General features: G+C 44.2%; 2 protein-coding genes across 3 annotated transcripts in view; one reads left to right on the forward strand and one right to left on the reverse strand.

Moving 5' to 3' along the window:
- Positions 1-916: 916 nt before the first annotated feature.
- Positions 917-16,079, reverse strand: gtpbp3 (GTP binding protein 3, mitochondrial). Its single transcript, XM_086269179.1, has 11 exons — positions 15,709-16,079; positions 15,145-15,419; positions 13,817-13,903; positions 13,014-13,096; positions 11,844-11,963; positions 8,972-9,044; positions 8,192-8,335; positions 4,975-5,140; positions 2,333-2,448; positions 1,969-2,143; positions 917-1,755 (listed from the first exon to the last, which is right to left on the reverse strand). Exons 1-11 carry the CDS (start codon positions 15,771-15,773, stop codon positions 1,524-1,526), a joined length of 1,536 nt encoding a protein of 511 aa, XP_086125305.1. The 5' UTR covers positions 15,774-16,079; the 3' UTR covers positions 917-1,523.
- A 2,307-nt stretch (positions 16,080-18,386) lies between these two features.
- ano8b (anoctamin 8b) overlaps positions 18,387-22,441 on the forward strand; it is a 42,375-nt gene continuing 38,320 nt past the window's right edge. Inside the window, exon 1 of one of the 2 annotated variants that reach the window (XM_086268154.1) lies at positions 18,387-18,781. In XM_086268154.1, coding sequence (XP_086124280.1) covers positions 18,604-18,781 — 178 coding nt within the window. In that variant the 5' untranslated portion in view covers positions 18,387-18,603. The remainder of the gene's footprint in view (positions 18,782-22,441) is intronic. The other variant, XM_086268151.1, reaches the window with a different exon arrangement.

Below are 22,441 nucleotides of genomic sequence, written 5' to 3' on the forward strand. Positions count from 1 at the left end.
TGGAAGCTGGTTCCACAGAAGAGGGGCCTGAAAACTGAAGGCTCTGCCTCCCATTCTACTTTTAAATACTCTAGGAACAACAAGTAGGCCTGCAGAGCGAGAGCGAACTGCTCTAATAGGCTGATATGGTACTACAAGGTCATTAAGATAAGATGGGGCCTGATTATTTAAGACCTTGTATGTGAGGAGCAGGATTTTGAATTCTGGATTTAACAGGAAGCCAAAACACCAGAAAGTTAGCGGCCATCCAGGTCTTTATATCTTTAAGACATTCCTGCAGTCTAACTCATTGGTGTGTGTTATATTTGTTTATTATGTAATATGTAGTAATATGTTTTGAAAAGCTGTAAAAATCCCTTGATGTTTAATAGCATGAGGGAGGCTAATTTTGTACTGTTAACGAGTAGCTGATGGGTTTATATTATTCCATCCATCCATCCATTCACTTCCGCTTATCCTTTTCAGGGTCGCGGGGGGCGCTGGAGCCTATCCCAGCTGCCATAGGGCGAGAGGCGGGATACACCCTGGACAGGTCACCAGTCTGTCGCAAGGCTAACACACAGGGACAGACAACCATTCGCACTCACATTCATTTGCACATTCACACCTAGTGACAATTTGGGTTATCCAATTAACCTATCCCCACAAGCTGCATGTCTTTGGACGGTGGGAGGAAGCCGGAGTACCCGGAGAGAACCCACGCAAACACGGGGAGAACATGCAAACTCCACACAGAAAGACCCCGGCCTGATGTTGGAATTGAACTCAGGACCTTCTTGCTGTGTGGCAACAGTGCTAACCACCGTGCACCGTGGTTTATATTATTATTTTTATTATTAGTGACTCAAAGAGGGCACCGAGTATTTTTAGTTCACTGTTTTATCTTCAGCAAAAAAACAAGAACGTAGCTTCTGTGTATCTTTAAAGAGAATTTTTATTTGTTACAAAAATACACACGATCTCATTTATTTAAGGGTCCAAAGTAACGTAACACAGCAACATGCAACAAAGCGACACAATCATTCTGATTAGTATTAGTTCTTTTTTGGAAAATAAATAAATGTAATAAAGGCGCAAAGTAAAAAAAATAAGTCATGTTCCTGCGGTACAAGTAAACACCCAAACCTTCAGTCCATGACCTTGCAGGTTATATTTGAAAGATCTGGGCTGTTGTGTTGCAGCCCAGGAGGCCGATCTTCAAAGGATTTCGACATCTATTTTCAAATTACGACTCAAGGCTTGCCAAACACTTGTTCGGTATATTGGGCCTTTGAGGCACCTGTCATCATGCTCAAACTATTTTGGCTGATAAAAAGCATCAACAGAAAACATTTTAGCGTCCTGGGAGCGCACGCGTTCAGCGGCCAAGAACACAGAGTTTTTTCTTTCAGCTGTGTGTCGACGCCTGGCTCAGCGCCCAGCGGTGTCCTTTCAGTCCTGTTTTCTGACACCGTGAGACTGCAGGAATGCGATTTTCCTCTCAGAGCAGCCGGCGATCGCATATCTGTCAGTTTTTCACTCTTTTATTTTCCAATGCAGAAGTCTTTGAAGATGATGTCCAGGATCTCCTCTGCGCCGACCCGTCCAGTGATCCGGCCCAGGCTGGTGACAGCTAAACGGACACCTTCGGCTGCCAGAGCGAGGTCAGTGTCACGGTACCGCTGATACTGAGCCAGAGCCGCCGCGCACCGCTGCAGGTGGGCCCGGTGGCGAGCCTGTGTCAGGGTGGGGGCACCGAACAGAGGGTCGCCACACCTACAGAGGAAGTTAATCAGCGAATGTGAAGAGCCTCTGGAGGAGAACTACAAAGATAAAGATGCACTGGGAAGACTGCCTTAACAAATAAACAGTTAAGATTGATCCCTGCCATCAGTTCAGTTTGTACAGCCATCTCACACATCCTGCAAGAGGACATTCAAATGAGACTTGGCCTTCGCACTGGGGCAACAAAACAAAACTCAAACTCACAGAGTCTTGACACTGCTGTGCAGCACTGTGAGGAAGGCCTTCAGTCCCTCGTTAGTCTGGCAGGAGATCAGACGGACAGCAGGGAGACCAGAGACACCCCTCAGCTCCGTGTCCAGCTTTTGTCTCTGCTTCTCAGGCAGCAGATCGGCCTTATTCAACACCAGGAGACACCTGTCTGCAGGACATGATGTGGTAAGTTAACTTGACTGATCCTCATTTGTCTCTGCCTGGGGTTACCTCATGCACGTGTTTAAGACTCTAACTAACTAACTGCAGACAGCTACAGGCACCAAGGCTTTCTGTGAAAGTCAAACGTCTTTAAAATGCAGTCGGTGCATCAGTAGACAAACACATGGCACGGTACCTGTGTCAGGCAGCACACTCCTCAGGTGCTCCCGCAGGAACGCCGCGGCTCGGTCTACCTCAGAGGGGAGATGAGCAGAGTCCACGACCACCAGCGTCAGATCTGCCTGCTCCACCCTGGAGAAACAGAGCAGCCTCCACTTTAGTCACAAACCCTCTGCTGACACTCGACCTGTAATGATGGCGTGGCAGGTATTTCTCATCACCGTGTGTGTTTCCATGGCTGAATGTGTTCTGGTAACCACAACAAGGACAGTCGTGAGTATTTCAGACGTGGATCCTGAAATGTGTTTATTTGAGGCAACTTTTCCACAACAGCGTGAAAATCGTAAGATGCAGTCAGGACACTTTATGGGCGATAGCTGAGGTCAAAAGGAAGGTGAAGGGCGAAAGTAGTTGTAGTCCAAACCAGGAGTACTGAGTAAAAATAATCTGGGGCCTCTTACTTCTTACTTTGACGATTTATGGTTCAGACCCCACCGACCATGACCTTCACATCTGTATCTTGCACTGTACACAGACGAACAAACACCGGCACTCAAAACTGCTTTTGTGGTGGTTTTTGTGCTACAGGTGGTTCCTCTAGGATAAAGTATAGCTCCTTTATGCTCTACAATCTATGGCAGTACTGTTGGGAAATACATCAAGCCCAAACACGTTTCCCACCACCTGTGCCCGCTCTTGGCTGCGCACCAAGATATCTCAGAGCAGAGACTGTTGTGCTGTTTCACAAACGAACTATAAGCTATAGCCCAGAAAAGCTGGCAGGGACATCCCATCACTCTAAATGGTATTCACGTGAAATACTGGTTCCTTGCATCCGTCTCACTGCGAGGTAGCAGCAGGAGTGGAGGCGGATGCTTGTACTTACCACGTCCTTCCTGTAGTGACCCAGGTCACGAGCCTTTCTCCTGCTCCCTGCAAAAGCAGTTTCCCACAGAACACAAACTGCCTGCCCTTCCTATAGAGCCACCAGGTCAGGCACATAACTTAAACAAGGAGTGAAGGGATGAGACTGCATTTGCACTGGAAATGGCATTCCTCTGGACACACCTGGATTTATACCAGCAGTGACAGCAAAGCTGATACTGTGCTCATTTTGGGAGTCGGGAGGTGACGAATAAGAAAAATACAGCGTAGTACTGTGAAGGCTGACACATGTATGAGGTTCAGTATTCACTTTACTCTATACCAGTGAGTACAGCCTGCAAGTATGAGGGTCCTTCTTTCACTGCAGGCCCCTTCATGTCCCACTGACTCACATACTAGCCACCCACCCATCCATCTGTTTATCCGTGCATCTGTACTTCATTCCATCCTTCCACCCATTCATCTGTCACTCCATCAGTCCCTCCACCCGTCCATCTGTCCTTCCATTCATCCATCTTAACTTCATATTCAGTTTAGGACAGCAGGGGGACCGAAGCCCACCTTTGCCCATCACAGGGCTCAGCTGTCTTTATGTGGTGTAGAAACATACACTGTTTATGTAAAGTTAATGTGAAAGCTTTAAGGTTTTAGCCCTTTCATTAGCTCGCACACTGAACTGACATTGAAACCTTGTTAGAATCAGCTACCTGAAGCCATCTGCCCGACTAGTTTACACAAGTTTGATCTGGTCTAATATATTTAAAAACCTGCTGTAGTCTAAATAAGCCTACTTCCTGCCGTCCTACCACCTCACCTCCCTAAAGAGGCACAAATGAGTCATAGATAATACCGTTCAGGATGTGTCCTTCATTTTTGGTTTAAGTACGCTGTGGCGCAGCCTGTGCTTGAGACCTTGATAACCTTGATCTCTTCTATGATTTCAGGTTTGTTTCCAATATTTCTAAAACTAATATTAGGGAGAAAGTCTGTCTTTAAATCAAACACACTCGGTGTGCAGATATTTTATTAACACTTGGCACTAACGACTCGGCTTTAGCTTCCGTTAACACTGTAGAGCCCAGCGCTATCTCGTTTGGCGGGCATACATGCACTGCAACCAGCTTTAAGTTATAATTGTCAAACAGAAGATTTTCTGTGTGCCTCACCTGCTTCCTCGGGGCTCCTACCAGCCTCTACTCTTGACCTGTTTCTTTATTCTCTGTGCCGTTTGCATGTTTCCTCTGTTTGCTATTTATTCCTCATGTCTTTACTAGTTTACCATTTCTATGTGGAACTTCTAAACTTGTTTTAAAGCCTTCGCGGCTCCATCACGGCGGATACTGTTTTCTATTTTTGAGTCCGACTGCAGAGATGTATGTGTTGTCATGCTGAATGGCCTGATACTGTATGTTCATCTCTCCTACACACGAAACTTCTCGACGGTACAACGAGGAAAGGGGACTCTTCGTTATGCAACCTCCTGAGAGTGTTTGCACTGTGTATTTATAACTAGCATCAATATAAACTCTGGGGTAGGACAGACATTACAGAAATGACTTATTTCTTCCTTTCTTTGTTTCCAGGGTCACTTCGCATTGGTCTGCAGGCCAATATGTTCTGTTAAATCATACATAATGCAGTACTTTGCAATAAATACTCACTTGCATTCCTGTCCTGTGCAAGTATTCGAACATCAGTCTTCATTTCTTTCTATTAACATGAAAGCAAAACAATGCAACAGAAGTCCAACTTTAAGAGGTTTCCATGCGCTACCTTTCCCGAGCGCGGCGGACGCCCTCTCTCTCCACCAGGTCCGAGCTGTCTCTGAGGCCAGCTGTGTCACTCAGGAGGACGGGGAACCCACCGAGGTCCAGAGCCGTCTCCACCACATCTCTGGTGGTGCCAGCAATGGGAGACACAATGGCTGCAGGTCTCTGACCTGGAATACAAAATGTTTTTAAATGTTAATGAATAAACTTGCCTGTCACAAAAAAACAAGCATTGTGTGCATTTCTCAAAGTAATAATTTGGTCATTTCATCACCTGCAATACAGCAGATCATTTATAACCAGAGAAATCTCCCGGGTCTAATAACGCTGACATATCTGTGCTTCTGGGTGTGAGCTCGAGCCACCGGAGCACGAATCATAGCAGGAAGGACTTTATCTGACATCTGTCAAATACACCGATCGCTCTGATACGAAGACATCCGAGCTTCAAGACCGGAGAGCTTACATTAAAAGGTTCGACATTATGTCAGGAAACATGTCCTCATATTACAAAACACCAAACATATACATAATTAGAGAGAAGCGGCACATTTAAACTCTACAGAAACGTATCTAACAAATGTGAAAATATTACTTAAATCTTAAATGTTTTTATTCTTTTAAGTGTTTATTCTACAGATTAGGGCTGCCACGATTACGTCGACTATCAAAATCGTCGACGACTGATTTAATAGTCGACGCGTCGTTTGAAGCTTTGTAAGATCACAAAAGACGCAGGAATAAGTAGCAGGATTTAAGAGTGTAATAACGGACTGAAACAGAAGATGGCAGCACTGCATGTACAAGGATGCCAGCTGCCGTTAAACCCCGAAGAAGAAGAAGCTGTGTCCCAGAATTCATAGCGCGGCCCAGCTCAGTTTCCAACAATGGCGGCAGCTAGTTAGTTTTATTAATACTCTTATTATTCTTTCTGGGTCACAAAATAAACATTTAACATATTTTCAGGTGAGAATGTAGCTGTGTAAACCTCAAATATCTGCTTAGTTTATCAAGACACCGCATATTTTCAAAAGCGCTCCGACGTTTTCGGAGACGTCTGTTACCCACTAGCTCGATAGTTAGCCGGGGGCTAGGCTAACTAGAGCCGTGAGAACACCGGACTCCCGGCAAATCGTTTTCAAACCCACCGCCGTCTTTCGCTACTCAGGTTAAACATGATATATGAGTCACTTAGATAACTTAAAATGTTATTGTTTGGCTTTCTTTAGTATTTTATTTGTTCCTGAGTAAATCGGTTTGGCTGAGATTAAAGTTATAGTTTTTACACAGCTGAATAAACCTCAAGCAGACAGCTGATTATCAGAAGTGTGAGATGCTCAGAATTTACTCCTGTGTCCTGTTATAGTTTAGATAGCAAGGAGTTTATTAAACTTCACCGAAACAATCTGCAGATTTCATTAAAATTGAATAAACTATCATCTTGTCTTTATTTTTAGTTAGCACAGACCTTAAACACTTAAAGCTGTAAGCTAATGATAGTTATATAAGAGCAGATGCTGCTGGTGCAATAAGCTGTAGTTTTACGTCCAATGGATGATGATCTGATTAGTCGACTAATCGCAGAAATAATTGGTGACTAGTCGACTATCAAAATAATCGTTTGTGGCAGCCCTACTACAGATTGACTCCACTGTCACCTGAAGCACCAGCACAAGCGTAAAACAGAGATAAAGGTTCCCGTCTTTCATACAAAAATCTGGGATGAAAAACAGAAGTTAAAAACTTTCACCTTTTGATTAGACGAAAGGTGAAAGTTTTGTCTAATCAAAAACTAGAACAAACTCTTTGACTTAAGCTGCAGCGTAAAGGTGTGAAAGCTCTCAGGTGCATTTATGTTTCCATCCAGACTCCTTTCATTATTATTCTTTCACATTTAGTGAAGAATATGAAGGATTGAACTGAAGGAACTGGGCACAAAGGTAAGTCACCAACTCTTTATCCAACCAAATATGAAACATGGTCACAATCTCCTCTTTGGTTCTGAATCAGGGCTGAGCATCGACTTCTATGTATAAAAACAAAGCTGACACTTCATCAGAGCTGTAACTTTGTGTGACTGAGGATAAAACACAGGCCTGGCTTTTTATAGCAGATGACCTTAAAAATATTCTGCAGTAAATCAAAAACTGAAGAAAACCATGAATCAACATGTGAACGTTACCTGATGCTGCTGAGGTGAAGCAAAGTTACAGAGGCAGAATTTTAAAAAGTTTACATTTCCTCTGGATTGAACAGCAGAAATGAGGCCGACAGCTCTGAACACAACAGCCGACTTGTGCGTAATAATCAGTGAATAATGCAGAAAGCAGAGATTTTGATGGTAAACTGGTCTCCGAGTACACTGAGAGAGAGAGCTGTGCAGGAAGTGAGACTTTTATCGTGGTGGAAACAAAACAGCCAAAGTCAGAGAGATTAATGACGAGAAGTTTTCATCTTCTTTTGCTGCTTCAGTCAGTTTTGGTCAGAGTGACGAAACCTGCAGCTTCAGAATCTGAGACGTCGACTTTCAGCCCCGACGGCGTGTCCGTGCTGTCGGGTGAACGGTCCACACTCGTGTTTGCATCCTTGTGTGGATCCGTGTAGCTGCCCTCATTTGCTGTTTTAAATCGTTTTGTGAGCTTTAACCTGAGATTCTGGCGTTTCTGGTAAAATACATTTAATGAATCGATATCGCTTCATTCAAACTAAAAATGATTTGAATCAGGAAATCGATATTTAAACCCAGCCCAAGTCTGAATTATGGTTTTAAATATATCACCATGCTGATGTCACAGTGAAGCTGAACGTTGACTTCTGGATATAAAATGTAACCAAGCTGTCCACGTTTTCATTCACAAACATGTTCACTGTGGTCTCAGTGACGCTGGGCCGTGATCGGCTCGTCTCTGACTCCACGTTGGTGTTTGCACCAAATGTGCTGCGATTCCCTAAAGTCGTTCCTGATGCTGCACTGGATGAGCCGGATCGATCCATCAGAAACTTTTGCACTTTTCAAACAGATGCTAAAAACTTCTGATGAGAAGGAAAAACCAGGTTTCTTGTGCTTGATGGGACGCAGCACAGACTTCCTCTGACTTCTGAGATGACAGATATCTTTTTCCCTGATTCGCCATCAAAATATATATTAAAAATATTCTTTGTACATTATAATTTGATCCTTTGGCTGTATGTGAGGGTGTGTCCGACTCCGGCTCTCTTACAGAGTTTGTTAAGAAGGCTACTTTTTCCTGCATTCGTAGCTCCCGCGATCACCACCTGGACCCCGCTGCGAAGCCGCTCGCCCCGTCTCTCGTCCTTCAGGTGTCGCTCAATCTCCGCTTGCAGATCACTTACTGACACGTCCACTATGAGGGGATCAGCACAGACACAGAGGCATTATAAAATACATTGCTGTCCTCTTTTTCCTTAAAACTCTTCGAACTCTTCGATGGACAAAGTACTTCACTCAAATTTTGGCCACTTTGAAGGTAAAAATGAACACGATGTCAGATAAATCTTTGCAGGTGGAAAAGCAAAGTATTTATACCACCTTTCCTATTTTTGAAAGTCTATTATTAAGTCTATTATTATTTTCCGCTCTGTGGCATGAGCCAACATTAGTCACCACCAAAACAAACACCCGTTCCCAGGCTTTGTGCTCAAATCTCAAAACATTTGAGACTTATGAAAGAATCTGGCAGTGCCAGACGACCGGCGACACTCACAGGGGAGGTCGCTCCCTCTCAGGTCTGCTGAGAGGATAGGAAACCCAGTCGGGCCGCTGACGGCACTCTTCCTGGGAGTAGGCTTGTTTTTGAAATGCCTCAACTCCCCTTCTGGCCGTCCTCTCAACACATCCTAAGAAAATGACCCTCGGAAAAATTGCCACTTAGAGCTCATAACAGGAAGAACAGTCGGACTCCTCTCTCCCTTTAACCCCTTTAAACCCCAAAGCATGACTGCCCTGTTGCTGTTTCGCAAAGGTCAAAGTGCACAGGTACCTCGGTTCAAGACCCCGTCCTCAATGAGCTCATCCTCGCTGAAGTCTATGAAGGCCTCGACGTGGGCCAAACACTGTGAAGACACAGGGAGGGGAGGGGTGAAATCAGGGAGCTAAAGCTCAGCTCCTTCAATGACTTAAGCATAACATTTCTGGAGGAGTCTTACAAAAATGAAGCTACTTTTTCTATTTTTACTGCAAAGCTTATTTACATGAAATGTGACACCAGGCCAGAAAAATACACGACAGAGAGCCGGAGACTCGTGAACAGCAGGTCGCTGTGCCTGCAGTGATGTCATTCAGAAACAAGCCTGTAAGTCACTGATATCACTCAATGTTTGTCCTCTAAGTTCAGTTTCAAGGTAAAAGCAAGAAGAAGCTCTCTCCTTTTGAGCCGTCCAGTTATTCACGTCACTTATCTGCAGATATGAACATAAATCCCTTTTGCTGAGTCTTTCTGTAGGTTTGCTTCACTGCCAGATTTAAGCTCAGGAATAGCTCTGTATAGAGAAAAGCTTCAGCATTTCCACCAAGATCAGTATCTTCACTGACACTGTGGAACATAAACACAATAGCGGTATAGCTCCAGAAAAACAGGAAGCATCAGATTCCCATAGTTGAATCAATTTCTAAATGTGGGAAACCTATGGTTAAAAAAGCCGCATTGTTTAGTGTCAAATGCAGGTTTGACCTCCACCAACATGAACATATAGGATACTTTTTTATTAGCAATCTTCTCAGAAATGCGCGTCCAAAATAAAGCCGTGTTTTAAAAGCTTCTGGGAACCGAGCTCAGCAGCTGCCAACAAGCAAATTAAGAAGGTTTTCTCAGGGGAGAACACCTGGACCGGCTGGTCAGGTCTGGTGCCAAAGTATTGAAAGACCAACGTTTTATGCTTTTCAAAACAGGTCAGAGTACAAAAGGGCTTGGCCCACATCCAGCGAGTTCAAGTGTTCATCCGCGGTCAGCGACCTTCTCCTGTGAGCTGCCTCCGCAAAACACCAACAAAAACCACGATCAGGTCAGGATTACACAAACGCACAGCAACGCACGGCAACACGTCAGCGTCCTTTAACTTTGGGCCTGACTCACAATGACTTCTTTATCATTTTGGACTGCATGCATCAACTCAACCACAAATGAACATCGTTGCTTTTTAAATCTTTAGAAATAATAAAGCAAAATAAGGCACCGAGCTACAGTATCGGAGCAAAAACGGTCTAACCTGGGATTTAAATTTGCGTTCATTTCTCCCAACCTGAGCTACACCTACTGATTTATGACACACACAGGATACTTCACACAGATAAGAAGAACAATACCGCTGCACGTACTGTATCATGCTTTTATTCGACCGTGGTCATTTTCAGATAAACGTTAGCCATGCTTCAGACGTTCAGTAAACACTGCAGCAGGTTTTAACCACTTTTCTAAAACGACAGTTGTCAGAAACAGATGTGCCGCTTTGTCTGCTCACTAATATCACACTTTTCCTCAGGAAATAAAAATCTTAACACAGGTCTGATGTCACGAATGCTAAAAATTAGTTTTTTTATTTTTCTCTGGAAAGTGAATCACATCACTGATCCGAGGAAACGCTGCCGTTACTCACTCGACCGCTGCTGACTCTCCTGTCTGAGCATTTTATCCATATCTGTGAGAAAAGTTCAATCATTTAAAAAAGTTATTAAGACTTTAGAAACCTTCTGTTTAACTGTTACGCTGGCTGATTGGATTCATATGATTTTCTTTTAATTCCATGTCTGCGAGGTCAAACTGAACTGACTTTAATATTTTAAAAGTACTTTGTGTACATGTGCCCTGGAAAGACTATCACTTTGAATCCAAGCATTGAACAGAAACACACGGAATGCAGCAACTTGAAAACAGGAAGCCTCAGACTCCCATAGGTTGCTGCATCAACACTGCAGTCTTGGAGGTACAAAAATGCATTGTGTTGGTACGAAGCAAGTGAATCCCGACCTACAGCACAGTCCGGACAGGTTCTTTCCTGAGTTTCTTCTGGGAAAACTCCAGAAGTTCCCCTCGTTTCAGGTGCCAAGCTAACTCGGAATGAGTTAAAACAGATGCTTTCTGTTTGTGCAGAGACGCAAGGAGGAGAGACCGGGTGTCAAAGCTGCTGCGTCCAGTCCAGCTGAAGACCGGAGCAAGTTTAGGATTTTCTTGTAGGCGGCAGAATTCCTGGTTTCAGCTCCAGACCATCACACGACCACCACCAGGTTTGACTGAATCGCCGCGTCAGTTTTTCAATTCAATGCAATTCAGCTTTATTTATACAGGCGCCTCAACGTGCTTTATATTGTAAGGTAGACCCTACAATAATACACACAGAGGAAAACCCAACAACATCAGAGCAAGCACTTTGGCGACAGTGGGAAGGAAAAACTCCCTTTTAACAGGAAGAAACCTCCAGCAGAACCAGGCTCAGGGAGGGGCGGAGCCATCTGCTGTGATTGGCTGGGGCGACGTGGATGACCTCAAATACTCCAAAAAGTCCAGCTTTTGACTCATCAGGATAGGTCCTCAATTTATTTTCCCACATGAGCCCCGCAGCTCTCTAGATGTTCTTCCTCCTGGATGAGTCGTCGATGTGAGTAATTTTGGTCGGCCGGTCACTCCTGGGTTGTTCCCCGCAGCTGAAAGACGATGCTCTGCGACTCTTTCCAAGCTGACTTTGTTTCTCAGCAGTTTCTCTTTCAGATCTTTTATACTACTTCATTTTCTCTCGATTCAGCAGGTCCGGCAGGTGTAAATGAATTAAATATGTATGTGTGACACAGAAATAACTAAAACATCATGAAAACGGGCAAATACTTCTTCAGACCAGCTGCTTTTCTACCAGAGGACGTACCCGTTTCAGTCTGTCGCTCCAGTCCTGATACAGGCGTCCCAGTTCGCCTGACATCTGTCTAAGAGCCTGCCTCCTCTGGGCCTCTGTCTCTGCGTGGATCAGATCCCCAAGCCCCTCCACCTATGAATCACACACCATATGTTACATATATCCTTATACTGGAATGTTTAATGTGTACACATCCTTTCTGTCTCCTGTCATAACAAACGTTTCTCCCAAAAAGTTTAAAATAAAGTGAAAAATTCAATAATTTCCAAATCATTCAAAGAGTATTTAAACACAACATATCAAATGTTAAAAGTTAGAAATGTCATTGTTATTATTTTTTAACATAACACAACATAACTAATAATTTTTTGGTTTTGATGAAGCCGACATCTTTCACAAACTGCCCTTTCTGGCTGAGGCGTATATAAATATATGTAATGCAGCCCATTGAATACGCAGATGTGGGTCTTCAGGCCTGTTCAGCACCCAGAGTCTGGCTGCTGGGATACGTGCAGAACCCATTTTGGCGCCCACGATTTCCAAAAAACATATCTGCAAACTTTAACGTGTCCCATCATCTTTTCCAACACGAATTTTAAAATGAATTGTGTTCACTGACAACAGTTTTCAGAAGTGGTGCGGGCTGTTTCATCAAGTGTTTTTCCCTTATTATGTCCATTAGGTGTTATCTACAGGAAAGTGCATCCTGCTGCTGTTTAGAGAGGGATGTCGCTGCCTCAGCTTAGACACTGATGCCAAATTCCTTTCAGCACCAATAAAACTCATCTTATCTGAAAGTCCTGCGAGCGTTTGGCTCATCTGCTATTTTACTTTTCCTCTCAAAACAGTCCGTTAAAAACTTTATTAAATTGTTCGTACGTGTTATTCATATCCAATGTCCTGTGTGAGGTTAATATATTAGTTTTTATGCTTCACAGAAAATCCAAACAGACTTTTATTAATGCTTCAGGCTGTATATTAAAAAAAAACATCTACAGAGGCCCAGTTGTTGCATTAATGTGGGAATATCAGACAACTCAATGAAATAAAATCGCCAAAGGGCAAAATACGCAAAAGGAGAAGTTGTCCCTGTTTACATTTCATGCATATGAAATCCCCGAACAGCCGCTATAATAACTCTAGATGCACAACAATGTGTTTTACACATTCCTCTCCACTCGCCTCCGTTAAACCGAGTTTCCCTGCTTGAAAAGCTCTCCGCGTGAACTCCCCCGCTTCGGCCGGCCTCAAGCCAGGCACGCTTCCTGAAAAACACACGTAAACACAAATATGAAGAAATGTATGAGACGTGTGCGCACACAATGCACACACTGAGGACAAAACATAAGGTCAATGACTCACGCAGAGAGCAAAAACAGGCACAACTACAGGTTAAGTAGGTTCATTGTTTTCTCAGACACTTTGCAAATCTCATCAGGAGAGACAATAGTGAGTGCAAAACCAAACGTGGGTCACCGTCTCCTGATTACAGACATTTTACTCGACTGATCTCACCGACACGCTCGGTGTTTTTGGTTTCCAAATGAAGGCAACAATTTTATGTGAATGAACCTTGAAAACAAAGGTAATGTAATATTAAATATTCCTCCCTGCTTAGAAAAAAACACCTTACAGCACATAAACTCTCTGCTTTGTACAATGCTGCCCCCTGGGAGGTCAACAGGAGAACTGCAGTAAAAACATCAAGCACAGGAGGACTGTCACGCTTGCCACAGCACATATTAAAAGTATCTCAGACGCGGCGATGCATGCGTCAGTTCTCTGTTTTAAGTCGCAGTGATGGATGGCCGCCTGACTCCAACAGATATCGTACTTACGGAGGCTTAGAGCTCAGGAAGCTACAAAGACTCAAACTTCAAAACGCTCTTCAAAGGGACGGCTGCATCTCAAGTCTGGATATGTTTGCTTGTCACATTGAATTATATCAAGTTTTTTAAAACATTATACTGAGAATCACATCTTACCAAGAGCCTGTAAGACAGCAGTAACGACAGCGGGACCTCCGTGGATATGGAACTCCACGCTATCTTCTCCGGAGAAACTACGAGGAGCTGATGAAACAAACAAAGGAATAACAACACTCTGTGCATCCTTTAGTTATTTAAATATGTAAAGAGAACTGAAGTGAATAACGGGCAGGACGTGAGATGCTGGAAAGATTTATTACTGGTTTTAGATCAAACACAGCAGCTATGGTTGTGGGTTAGTGAGAAATGACGTGGTTTTACCAAACTCTGTCATGTTGTTTAGAGAATGTGTCCCACCGTTAAAGCAGCCACCGCTCTATTTCCACCGTTTAGCCTCTACACGCTATTTCCAAACAATGCAGTGAAAAACCTTATTTCACGAGTGGAAAACATTCGAGGCAGATGCTCCACTTCTCAGGCGTAGACCTTCCACCAAAGTCAGTCCAAGCTCAGGTCGTGTTCAGAGAAATGGGGGAAAAAACTAAACAAAGAACTACGTCTCAGACTCAGTTAGCATGTTTTGTTTGCATGGCTGCATCTGCCAAACACAAGCCTTCTGCGACAATGTGCTTTAGGCAGATGAGACCAACAGCATCTTAGCACAAATACTTCAGCACAGTGATGGAGTGATGAAGGTTTGGGCTTGTTTTACAGTCTTGTGGCTTAATAAATAGCCACAAACAATCAGTGAACTGAAGCACATTTGAAAAGGAGAGTGAGCCTATAATCCTCCACAACAATACTTCAAGCTATTGCTGCTAAATGGGGTTCTACCAGTTCCTGAATCATGGAGCGTAGTTAGTTTTTCACACACTGCTTCTATATTTTGGCTTAGCATCCCAACCCCACCCACCCTCTCCTCTTGTTGGTACCCAGGACTTAGAAGAAACTGCTGATCCTCTTTGAGGCCTTTCCCAAACCGCAGCATCAATCAAGATCTTTGCTCGCTCCATCCATCATCCTGTTTCAATAAGCACTGTTTAATCAGAACTAAGGTGTGGTCCCTGCCTGAGGAATAACAACACTGTGTAATACATCATAAGGCATTATTCATCTCAGGTTGTATTTACCTACTTTTATTGCCTGGCAAACACTACATCGTTTTTATATTGTGTGCTGATATGTAAAACAATAACACTGGCTGAGGGAATACTTCCTTGTTATCATAATTAAGTACGAGTCTGTCTACATATCTGGGACATGCTGATAAACCTTTGGACATGGATGTAACTTATGTGCTTCTAAACAAAAACATATCCACATCCTCATATTCTCAGACAAAAACAGAGAAGAACAAAATGTTAGAACGGTCCAGTGGAACTGACCTGGAAACCACAGGACGAGCCCACGGTCCAGCACTTCTGTGGAGCGGGGGTCTGTGATGCTGCGTAACAGGGCGGTGCGTGGAGGGGGCAGACGCTGCGTGAACCCAGCCATACACCTCAGGGCTGTAGCTGAGGCGGGACCGCTGACACGTACCACTGCCACCCCGCACCTGCCGTGCCCGGACGACAGCGCAAAGATGGTGTCAGCATCAGCCAGTGCAGCTGGGGCTCCATCACAGGTAGAGGAGAAGAGCCTGTAGGGTGGAGCTCCACGGCTGGAAATAAGAAAATGACTGATTCATACTATAACATATTCTACATCTTGTTTTCAGTTATTATATCTCTATTATATTATTTAAACTCAAAATCAAAGTTATAAATGAGCACTTAAATAAACAACACTGAAAGTTAAGTCAGTGTAACAACAAGCATTAAACTTGAGTGGGTAAATAATGAAAAGTGCCCAAAGAAATCTATATTTTAATAGCACTATTTTGCTTCTGTGAATGCAGCCATAAAAATAAAGACATGAATTTGACATAGAGGCCGGGAAACAGAACGAACCTCATCCTGACTGTGTGCACAGCAGCTCTCCATATCCCACCACACACGGGCCGCAGCGGAAGCATCAGTATGAGACACCAAACGTTTCATTTATTTGCCGCTTCTCCTACAGACCAACACCCAACACATTATTTCCACTTTGCTTCTTTTCAGTTAACGTCGGAGTGTCTGTGAAGCTAATGTTAGCTGCCAAATCCGGACATTCACTCTTTTGCGTCTTATCTTATGTTATATTAAAGTATAATTTACACACTCATCCCACTCGTGACTTTTCCTTCCCATCTTTCAGTCACATTTATGTAGCTCCTCCCACTCTTGATTTCGATTGGTTAGCGTTTCTCACAACGACAGCAGATTAAGCACTCCCGTTTGTTCGACGCTTGTCAATCCATCTCAAGCCACGCCCATCGTACGCTGAAAATTCGGTCCGTGTGACTATTTCAAATATGATCGTTCCGGGATCAAAGGTCTGATTTTCAGCCTTTTTTGTTGTTTTATATCACGTTAAACAAATACATCCATTTAAACATTAAAATATAAAATGTTGGTTATTTTGTGGAAGGAATCTGTTTGACAGTAATCTTTTGTCCCCCCACAAAAGTAGCTTTGCATGAAATAAAGCATGAAAATAACTCTTGTTGTCTTGTTTAACTTGAAATTGTGTTGTGATATTTACAAATCTTCCTCTAATATGAAGGGATTTTATGTGATTTAGGCCACAAAAAGGTTCATTAACATTGTCATTGGTGTACATCGATCATTGCTGCAAATTCCAATGTTTTACTTTTTGTGTATGTAGCTAATATCGTTCTTATTGCGGCTATAAACGTTTCACTTTTTATCACTACTGTTTTTTTTAAACTTATGTTTACATGAACTCAAATGATTAACTCAGTGATGCACCTGCTATCAAAGGATCTACTGTTTGTGTGATGTACGTGCCAACATGTCTGTCACCTTTGTTTTGTGGTTAGTATATGAAAAAGGAGGATGTAAAATTCAGTTCAGGACAGACCACAGTTTGTTTTACTGCCAATTTACTTACCAAATCATCAAAGACTGGGGGAAACACCTCTGGCACATTATACAGAATGCACATGTTAACCAGGAAACAAATGAGCAGTCAAGTTTTGCTTTTTTCAGCACAAGGTGGAAAGTATTCCTTAGTGTGTGAGAATCAACAGCAGTGCAAACAGGGTTATTCTTACAGCACTACTATTTTTAATTTATTTCAAATGATAAGTTTTACAGTATTTGTTTAGATTGTGTTCTGTCTATTAAAACTAACAGTGCTTTGATCTGTGGTTCTTCATAGACTAGGCAAGGCAAGGCAAGTTTATTTGTATAGCACAATTCAACAACAAGGTGATTCAAAGTGCTTTGACTACATAAATGCGTGCATGTAACAGAATATAAACAGAGACTGTGTGCATCAGTGTGTGTGTGTGTGCGTGCCCCACTGCAGCGTCTTGCAGCTGTCATCCCAGAGAGTGGTGAGTAAGCAGAATTTGTGCTCACAGATGAGATGCTTCTGAGCCATACGGAAAACAGGCTGCCAGCCTGCCTCTGTAGCCGCACAGTGAACCACGGCCTCCAGGAGGGACGACCAAGATGATAGATTGTGTACACGGTGAAGAGGCATGGCCCAAGGCCTGGGAGCAATCTTTAACCTGGGATCTAAATAATTTATAGACTGCTCAGTGTGTGCACAGAGCATGGCAGCTGCCACCTCACAGCTGCTGAATACAGTCCAAACAGAGACAGTTACCTCTCAGCCCCGATTATGATTCCAGGTTATGAAATGATCTTTGTCTACAACGATAGCTGTGTTCACCTTCCTTGCACACACAAGCACTCCTAACATATGCTTTAGCAACTCCCCCACAGGTTGAAAAGGGGCAGACACAGCAATTTAAGACAAAGCACATATTTTACCTGCAGAGGATCATCTGACTCGCTCTGCTGTAACAACATTTATTTTGAGGGCCGTGTGTCTCTTTAGGGTGGAGGACTGCTCTTTGCTCTCTTTTCAAGACAGTGTGACCATGTAAACTGGCCTTAGCGATACAGTGATGGAATGACCAAGCTTATTAAGCAGCAAAGCAAACATTACACAGCCCCACGCCGTGTTTACTGTAGAGTGTTTGACTGAGAAGTGATATTACCGGTAGCCACACCCAAGTGTCACTAAAAATTTAATCCATGAAGATATTTTTTGCACAGCTTCTTCAGTTTTCCCATCATAGTCAAAGAAGAGTGATAGTCTATGAAAGGATTATCAAAGGCGTGCACATTAAAAGCACCAGATCATCTGATTGGGCATCTTGCCTGTGAAGTAATGTCATCACTGTGAAAACCATGCATTTTGAATGAGTTTTCCTTTAATGTAGCCATTTGGATTCTATTTTTGGCCTCGATCTGCAGCCTGCGAGGTGATAAAAATACACTTCTCTCAGAGATGGAGGAACCGCTATTACATGCATGCATAAAATGATCCTAACAGACAGATTCTTTTAATTCCTACAGCGTGCGTAGTGCGGGTTTGTTACATTTAACATTTTTGGTAATGTAATCTGAGACAACAATCAGTCAGCGACCGTGAAGGTGCATGTGTGTCACACAGCCCCCTCCATCCACCCCTCCCTCCCTCTCTTTGTCCCTCCTCCTGTAGTGGTTGGAGGAGCGCTCTCCATCTAACCGCGCATCCTGCTCCAGAGTACCACCAGGATGATCCGCCGCTGCGCCAACAACCTTCACTTCACTTTCATTCTCATTTAACCCCCACTCTGACCCCCACGCTACACCCATGCTTTGCCTTCCTCTTGAGATGCGACACCGCTGCACGATTTCCCGGAGAATACCTTTATCCTCAGTCGCTCCTCGCTGATAGAGAGCATGCCCGACACGGGGACGGCAGCGGCGGGCGCTGCTGCAGCCGGGGCGGCCGCCGGTGGCGCGACCACCTCCGGGGACGGCCCCGAGAGTTCCCGGCACCGACACCGAGCGCCGCAAGGAGACGCAGAGAGGCCGGATCCAGGCTCGGCTCCGCCACAGACCTCCTCCGGCGTGCTGGGTGAGTGAGAGGAGGCGGAGGGGAAGGACAGGTGAAGGCGACGCTGTTGGAAAACGAGACAAGAGGCGCACTGCCGTCGCGCACCTCGCGGTGGCACGGTTCTTTTGTCTCCACGAGGGCGTCCCAAAATCAACAGCTGGTCAGGCAGCAGGCCTGTAAACGATGGCTCTGACTGGCATTTCGTGCTGTTTCCAAAATTCACTGCTGTGATAATAGGTGTTCAGGAAAAATGGCCACTTTGGCACATCCGAGTTGTGACCTTCTGGTCGGTTATTGTCTGTTTAGCCCATTAGCCTGCCTCCTGTTATGAGCCCATTTGTTCCCTCTGGGCAGCTGTTGTTGTCCATACTATCCTCACACGCAGCTCACGGGCCTTGATTGGCTGATAGTTAGCCTATTTTTATTGAAGGGGGTTCTCTCTTGTCAGTCATCTCCTCTGGTTTAAGGTTGTTTACCTTCGAGATCACTTTCCTCGGGATTTCCGAACTATTGCAGGTGGACTGCACTATTGCACACCGCGTCGTGCACCTCAGTGTCAGTTTCCATGCTATTGGACAGACTCGAGGACAGGTGCATGTTTAATCTGCTTTGAGCTCGCAGTGTTTGCCTTTTCTCGGTTCACACCTCCTCACATTTCATTGTATTTTGGTCTCCGGTGCTGTTCTTGTATTGGAGGCTGCAAGAAAAAAGTACATCATAAAATCGACTTTTCCCTCCTTCTTCTTTACAAAGGATAATCAGAACCAGCCTGCTTCATGTTAATACTCCGTGCCTCTGACAGTGGATTTGAACAGCCCATATCTTAGTTGTCTCTTTGCAAGATTTACAAGTGAGGCTATTTTTGGATCAGACCACAATATTAGCTGGGACAGGGAGCCTCAGCTGCCAAGGCAGGATTGTTTTCCTGCATGCGGGGTGCAGAGACAGCCTGTGCCTCCTGAGTGCTGCTGCAGAGTGATGCAGTGGAGCAGTGGGCTGTCAGCAGATGAGACCTTCTTTCCACTCTTGGTCGAGGTAACCTGAGCAGGCAGCTGCCGAATGGAAGAGCAGCCTGTCATCCAGTTGAGAGGGTGGCACCCAGTGGTCCTTGAATGGGTTACAGGCTGTTGGAGGGCCAGTGAAATGGAGATGAGTTCAACTTTACGGTGGCTCAACTAGCTAGAGGCAGCGCCGGGGCAAAGAGAAGAAACCAGGGCTTTAAGGCTGGCTAGACACACATGTGTAGGACAAATCTAAATAGTGTCAAGTATGCAGAGCTGTGCAGAAAGCATTGAATGCTTGATCAGACATCTAACACTGTGTTTTTAATCGTCAGATCAGAGGAATCCCAGTTTTATTCAGATGTTGGCTTTGTTTGACTCGATATGTTTATTAAGTTTAATGAAAGAAGAGATGAGTGTATAGAAAGTCCCCGTGCTTCCCACAGTGCAGGGACAGTAACTTAACAGCAGACATAATAGCCCAATGCTTCCAAAGGTTTCTGTGACATGAACTAGGCTGTGAGATGTTTATTGTTCCCATCTGTGCTCGAGAATATTATGTGTAGAAATAAACATCAACATGCGTGGCAGGTGGTGTGGTGGTTAGCACTGTTGCCTCACAGTAAGGAGGTGCTGGGTTTGAATCCAGTTTTGTCCTGTTTTGTTTGCACATTCTGTCAGCGTGGGTTCAGCCTGGTGAATCTCAGGACGCGAGCGAGCGATTGGTGACCTGTCCAGCGAGCTCGCATTGCCTGAATTAAATAAGCATAAGATCATAAATGGATGGTTAAACTTCAAAACCATCTACAGTGTGGGAATCTACATGAAAACAGATGCTTTTGTGTAATAGTTTCGCCCAGCATTACAGAAACACGCATGTAGAGATGCAAATAGTGGGAAAGGATTTTCAGCACATCTGGCTCTACTATTACACCTGCAGTCGTTCAGTGAATCAAGACTGTTTCACCGATAGCAGCGATGATGAAATGATGCAGTGACGTTTCCATGAAGCAGTTCTTAAAGGGGTAGTTCACCACGAAATCCAGGGTTTTTCCTCTGAGCTGTGCTGCTGTTTATCGACACTGTTTCTGCTGTGAGCTCCCAGTGTTGGAGTTATCAGAGATGTCTGCTTTCCCTTAAATATGATGGAGCTATCTTCGAGAATGTGAACTGTACCGCTGTGCAGAAGCAAGGGTGCTTTCAACCGTGAGGAGGGGCTCGCGCTCATGGCAGTGTGACACGATGTAAACATTAATGCTGCTGCCCTAAGATGAGCTTAAATTTCAGCTTGCTGCCAGCTTCCATCAGCTGTTAGGTGAGAGAAACTCGTTCCTACGTGAAGGTTTGTGTATTTTCTTTGAGTAACTGGTTCAGGATTTCTGAAAAGAGACACTGCTGCAGAGTTTTATGTATTTTTCTGCAGATTTGCAATTTTGTTCTCCTATTTTTATATAAAAGCTGAAATAACTATAAGATTTTGGAGTGACCTGCCCCATTTACTTATAATAAATACTTGTTAATTATATACACAAAGGGAAAAGCCTTGAGGCCAATAGCTCAGGGGTGTCCAACTGTCCTGCAGGTTTTACATGTGTCCTTGATCCATCACAGCTGATTTAAATGACCTCCTCAACATGTCTTGTAGTTCTCCAGAGGCCTGGTAATGAACTAATCATGTGATTCAGGTGTGCTGACCCAGGGTGAGATCTAAACCCTGCAGGACACCGGGCCTCGAGGCCTGGAGTTCGACACCCCTGCAGTAGCCACTGTGTTTTTAGGGAACCAGCTACATTTTTTGTCCCAACGTTCTCCTTTAGTTTGGTGCATAAACAACATGCATGCTTACGAAACTCATAATCACTCACATCTGTCACAAACTACGAAATCAAAACAACAACCCGCTGTCAGTAGTTACTGCAGCAGTAACTCCTTCCTGTGTCTGTTCTCCTGCATGGGTTACGAAAAAGAGGCTCTGGGACTTCAGTGGGATTACTACGATATCACATAACGCCCTCGCACGTGTCAGTGTCAGTCAGCGAGCAAAGCACAAGGGCAGGGTGACTTCTTCGTGCAGCCGGGGTCTTGGTTGTGCTGGAACCGAAAGGCTCGGATGCTCGATTGTCTCCGTGCCTCCACCGTATTTTGCTAATCTCTCCCACCGCAGCAGACTGGAATGACTTTGATCCTCGCAGCCATCCTCCTTTGTAGCCTCAAAACTCAAAAGCCCGCGTCTCAAGGATTAATTAGACACCCAACGTTAACGCCTCAGCAATTAGTTTGTGTTCCCTCTGAGGCCAGTGTTGATAAGATTTGTCATGGAAATTAGGCCATGCAATTTGTGGTTTAGGATTAAGGACACGTATGTGCTGAGGTTATTCCTGCACTGATAACGGTTCACTTTTTTCACGGTGCTGTTAAAAGCTTCTTTTGACCCAAAACACCAGTTAGTGGATTGTAGATGTGGATGTTCTTCATAAGTTAGCCCAAAACTTGGGAATAAAAATAAATGTAACTTTGTGATCACAGGAAAACCTGTGTGATCCTTTCTCTGATGTAAAATCTAAATAAATTTGACAATAAGTTCACAGGTGATAGTCCGAAACCATCCTTGGACCCCTGCTTCTTTCTGCAACTCATTTCTATCCCTGTAAACTTGTCTGACCTCGTCCTCATGAGAACA

This window comes from Aulonocara sp. 'chitande type north' Nkhata Bay, linkage group LG17 (assembly GCF_057382095.1).
Source record: "Aulonocara sp. 'chitande type north' Nkhata Bay isolate Kocher_YH1m ecotype deep benthic linkage group LG17, A_spYH_male_GT1.1, whole genome shotgun sequence".
NCBI classification, from domain to species: domain Eukaryota; kingdom Metazoa; phylum Chordata; class Actinopteri; order Cichliformes; family Cichlidae; genus Aulonocara; species Aulonocara sp. 'chitande type north' Nkhata Bay.

What these genes read in the sequence shown, in the direction of transcription:
- gtpbp3 (XM_086269179.1), bottom strand. Translation starts at nt 15,773, where the DNA reads ATGCTTCCGCTGCGGCCCGTGTGTGGTGGGATATGGAGAGCTGCTGTG. An exon ending in GGAAACTCGGTTTAACGGAG is followed by an intron (nt 11,964 to 13,013) that starts GCGAGTGGAGAG and finishes TGTGATTCATAG; the next exon opens with GTGGAGGGGCTTGGGGATCT. An exon ending in CACAGCAGTGTCAAGACTCT is followed by an intron (nt 1,756 to 1,968) that starts GTGAGTTTGAGT and finishes CTTCCTCTGTAG; the next exon opens with GTGTGGCGACCCTCTGTTCG.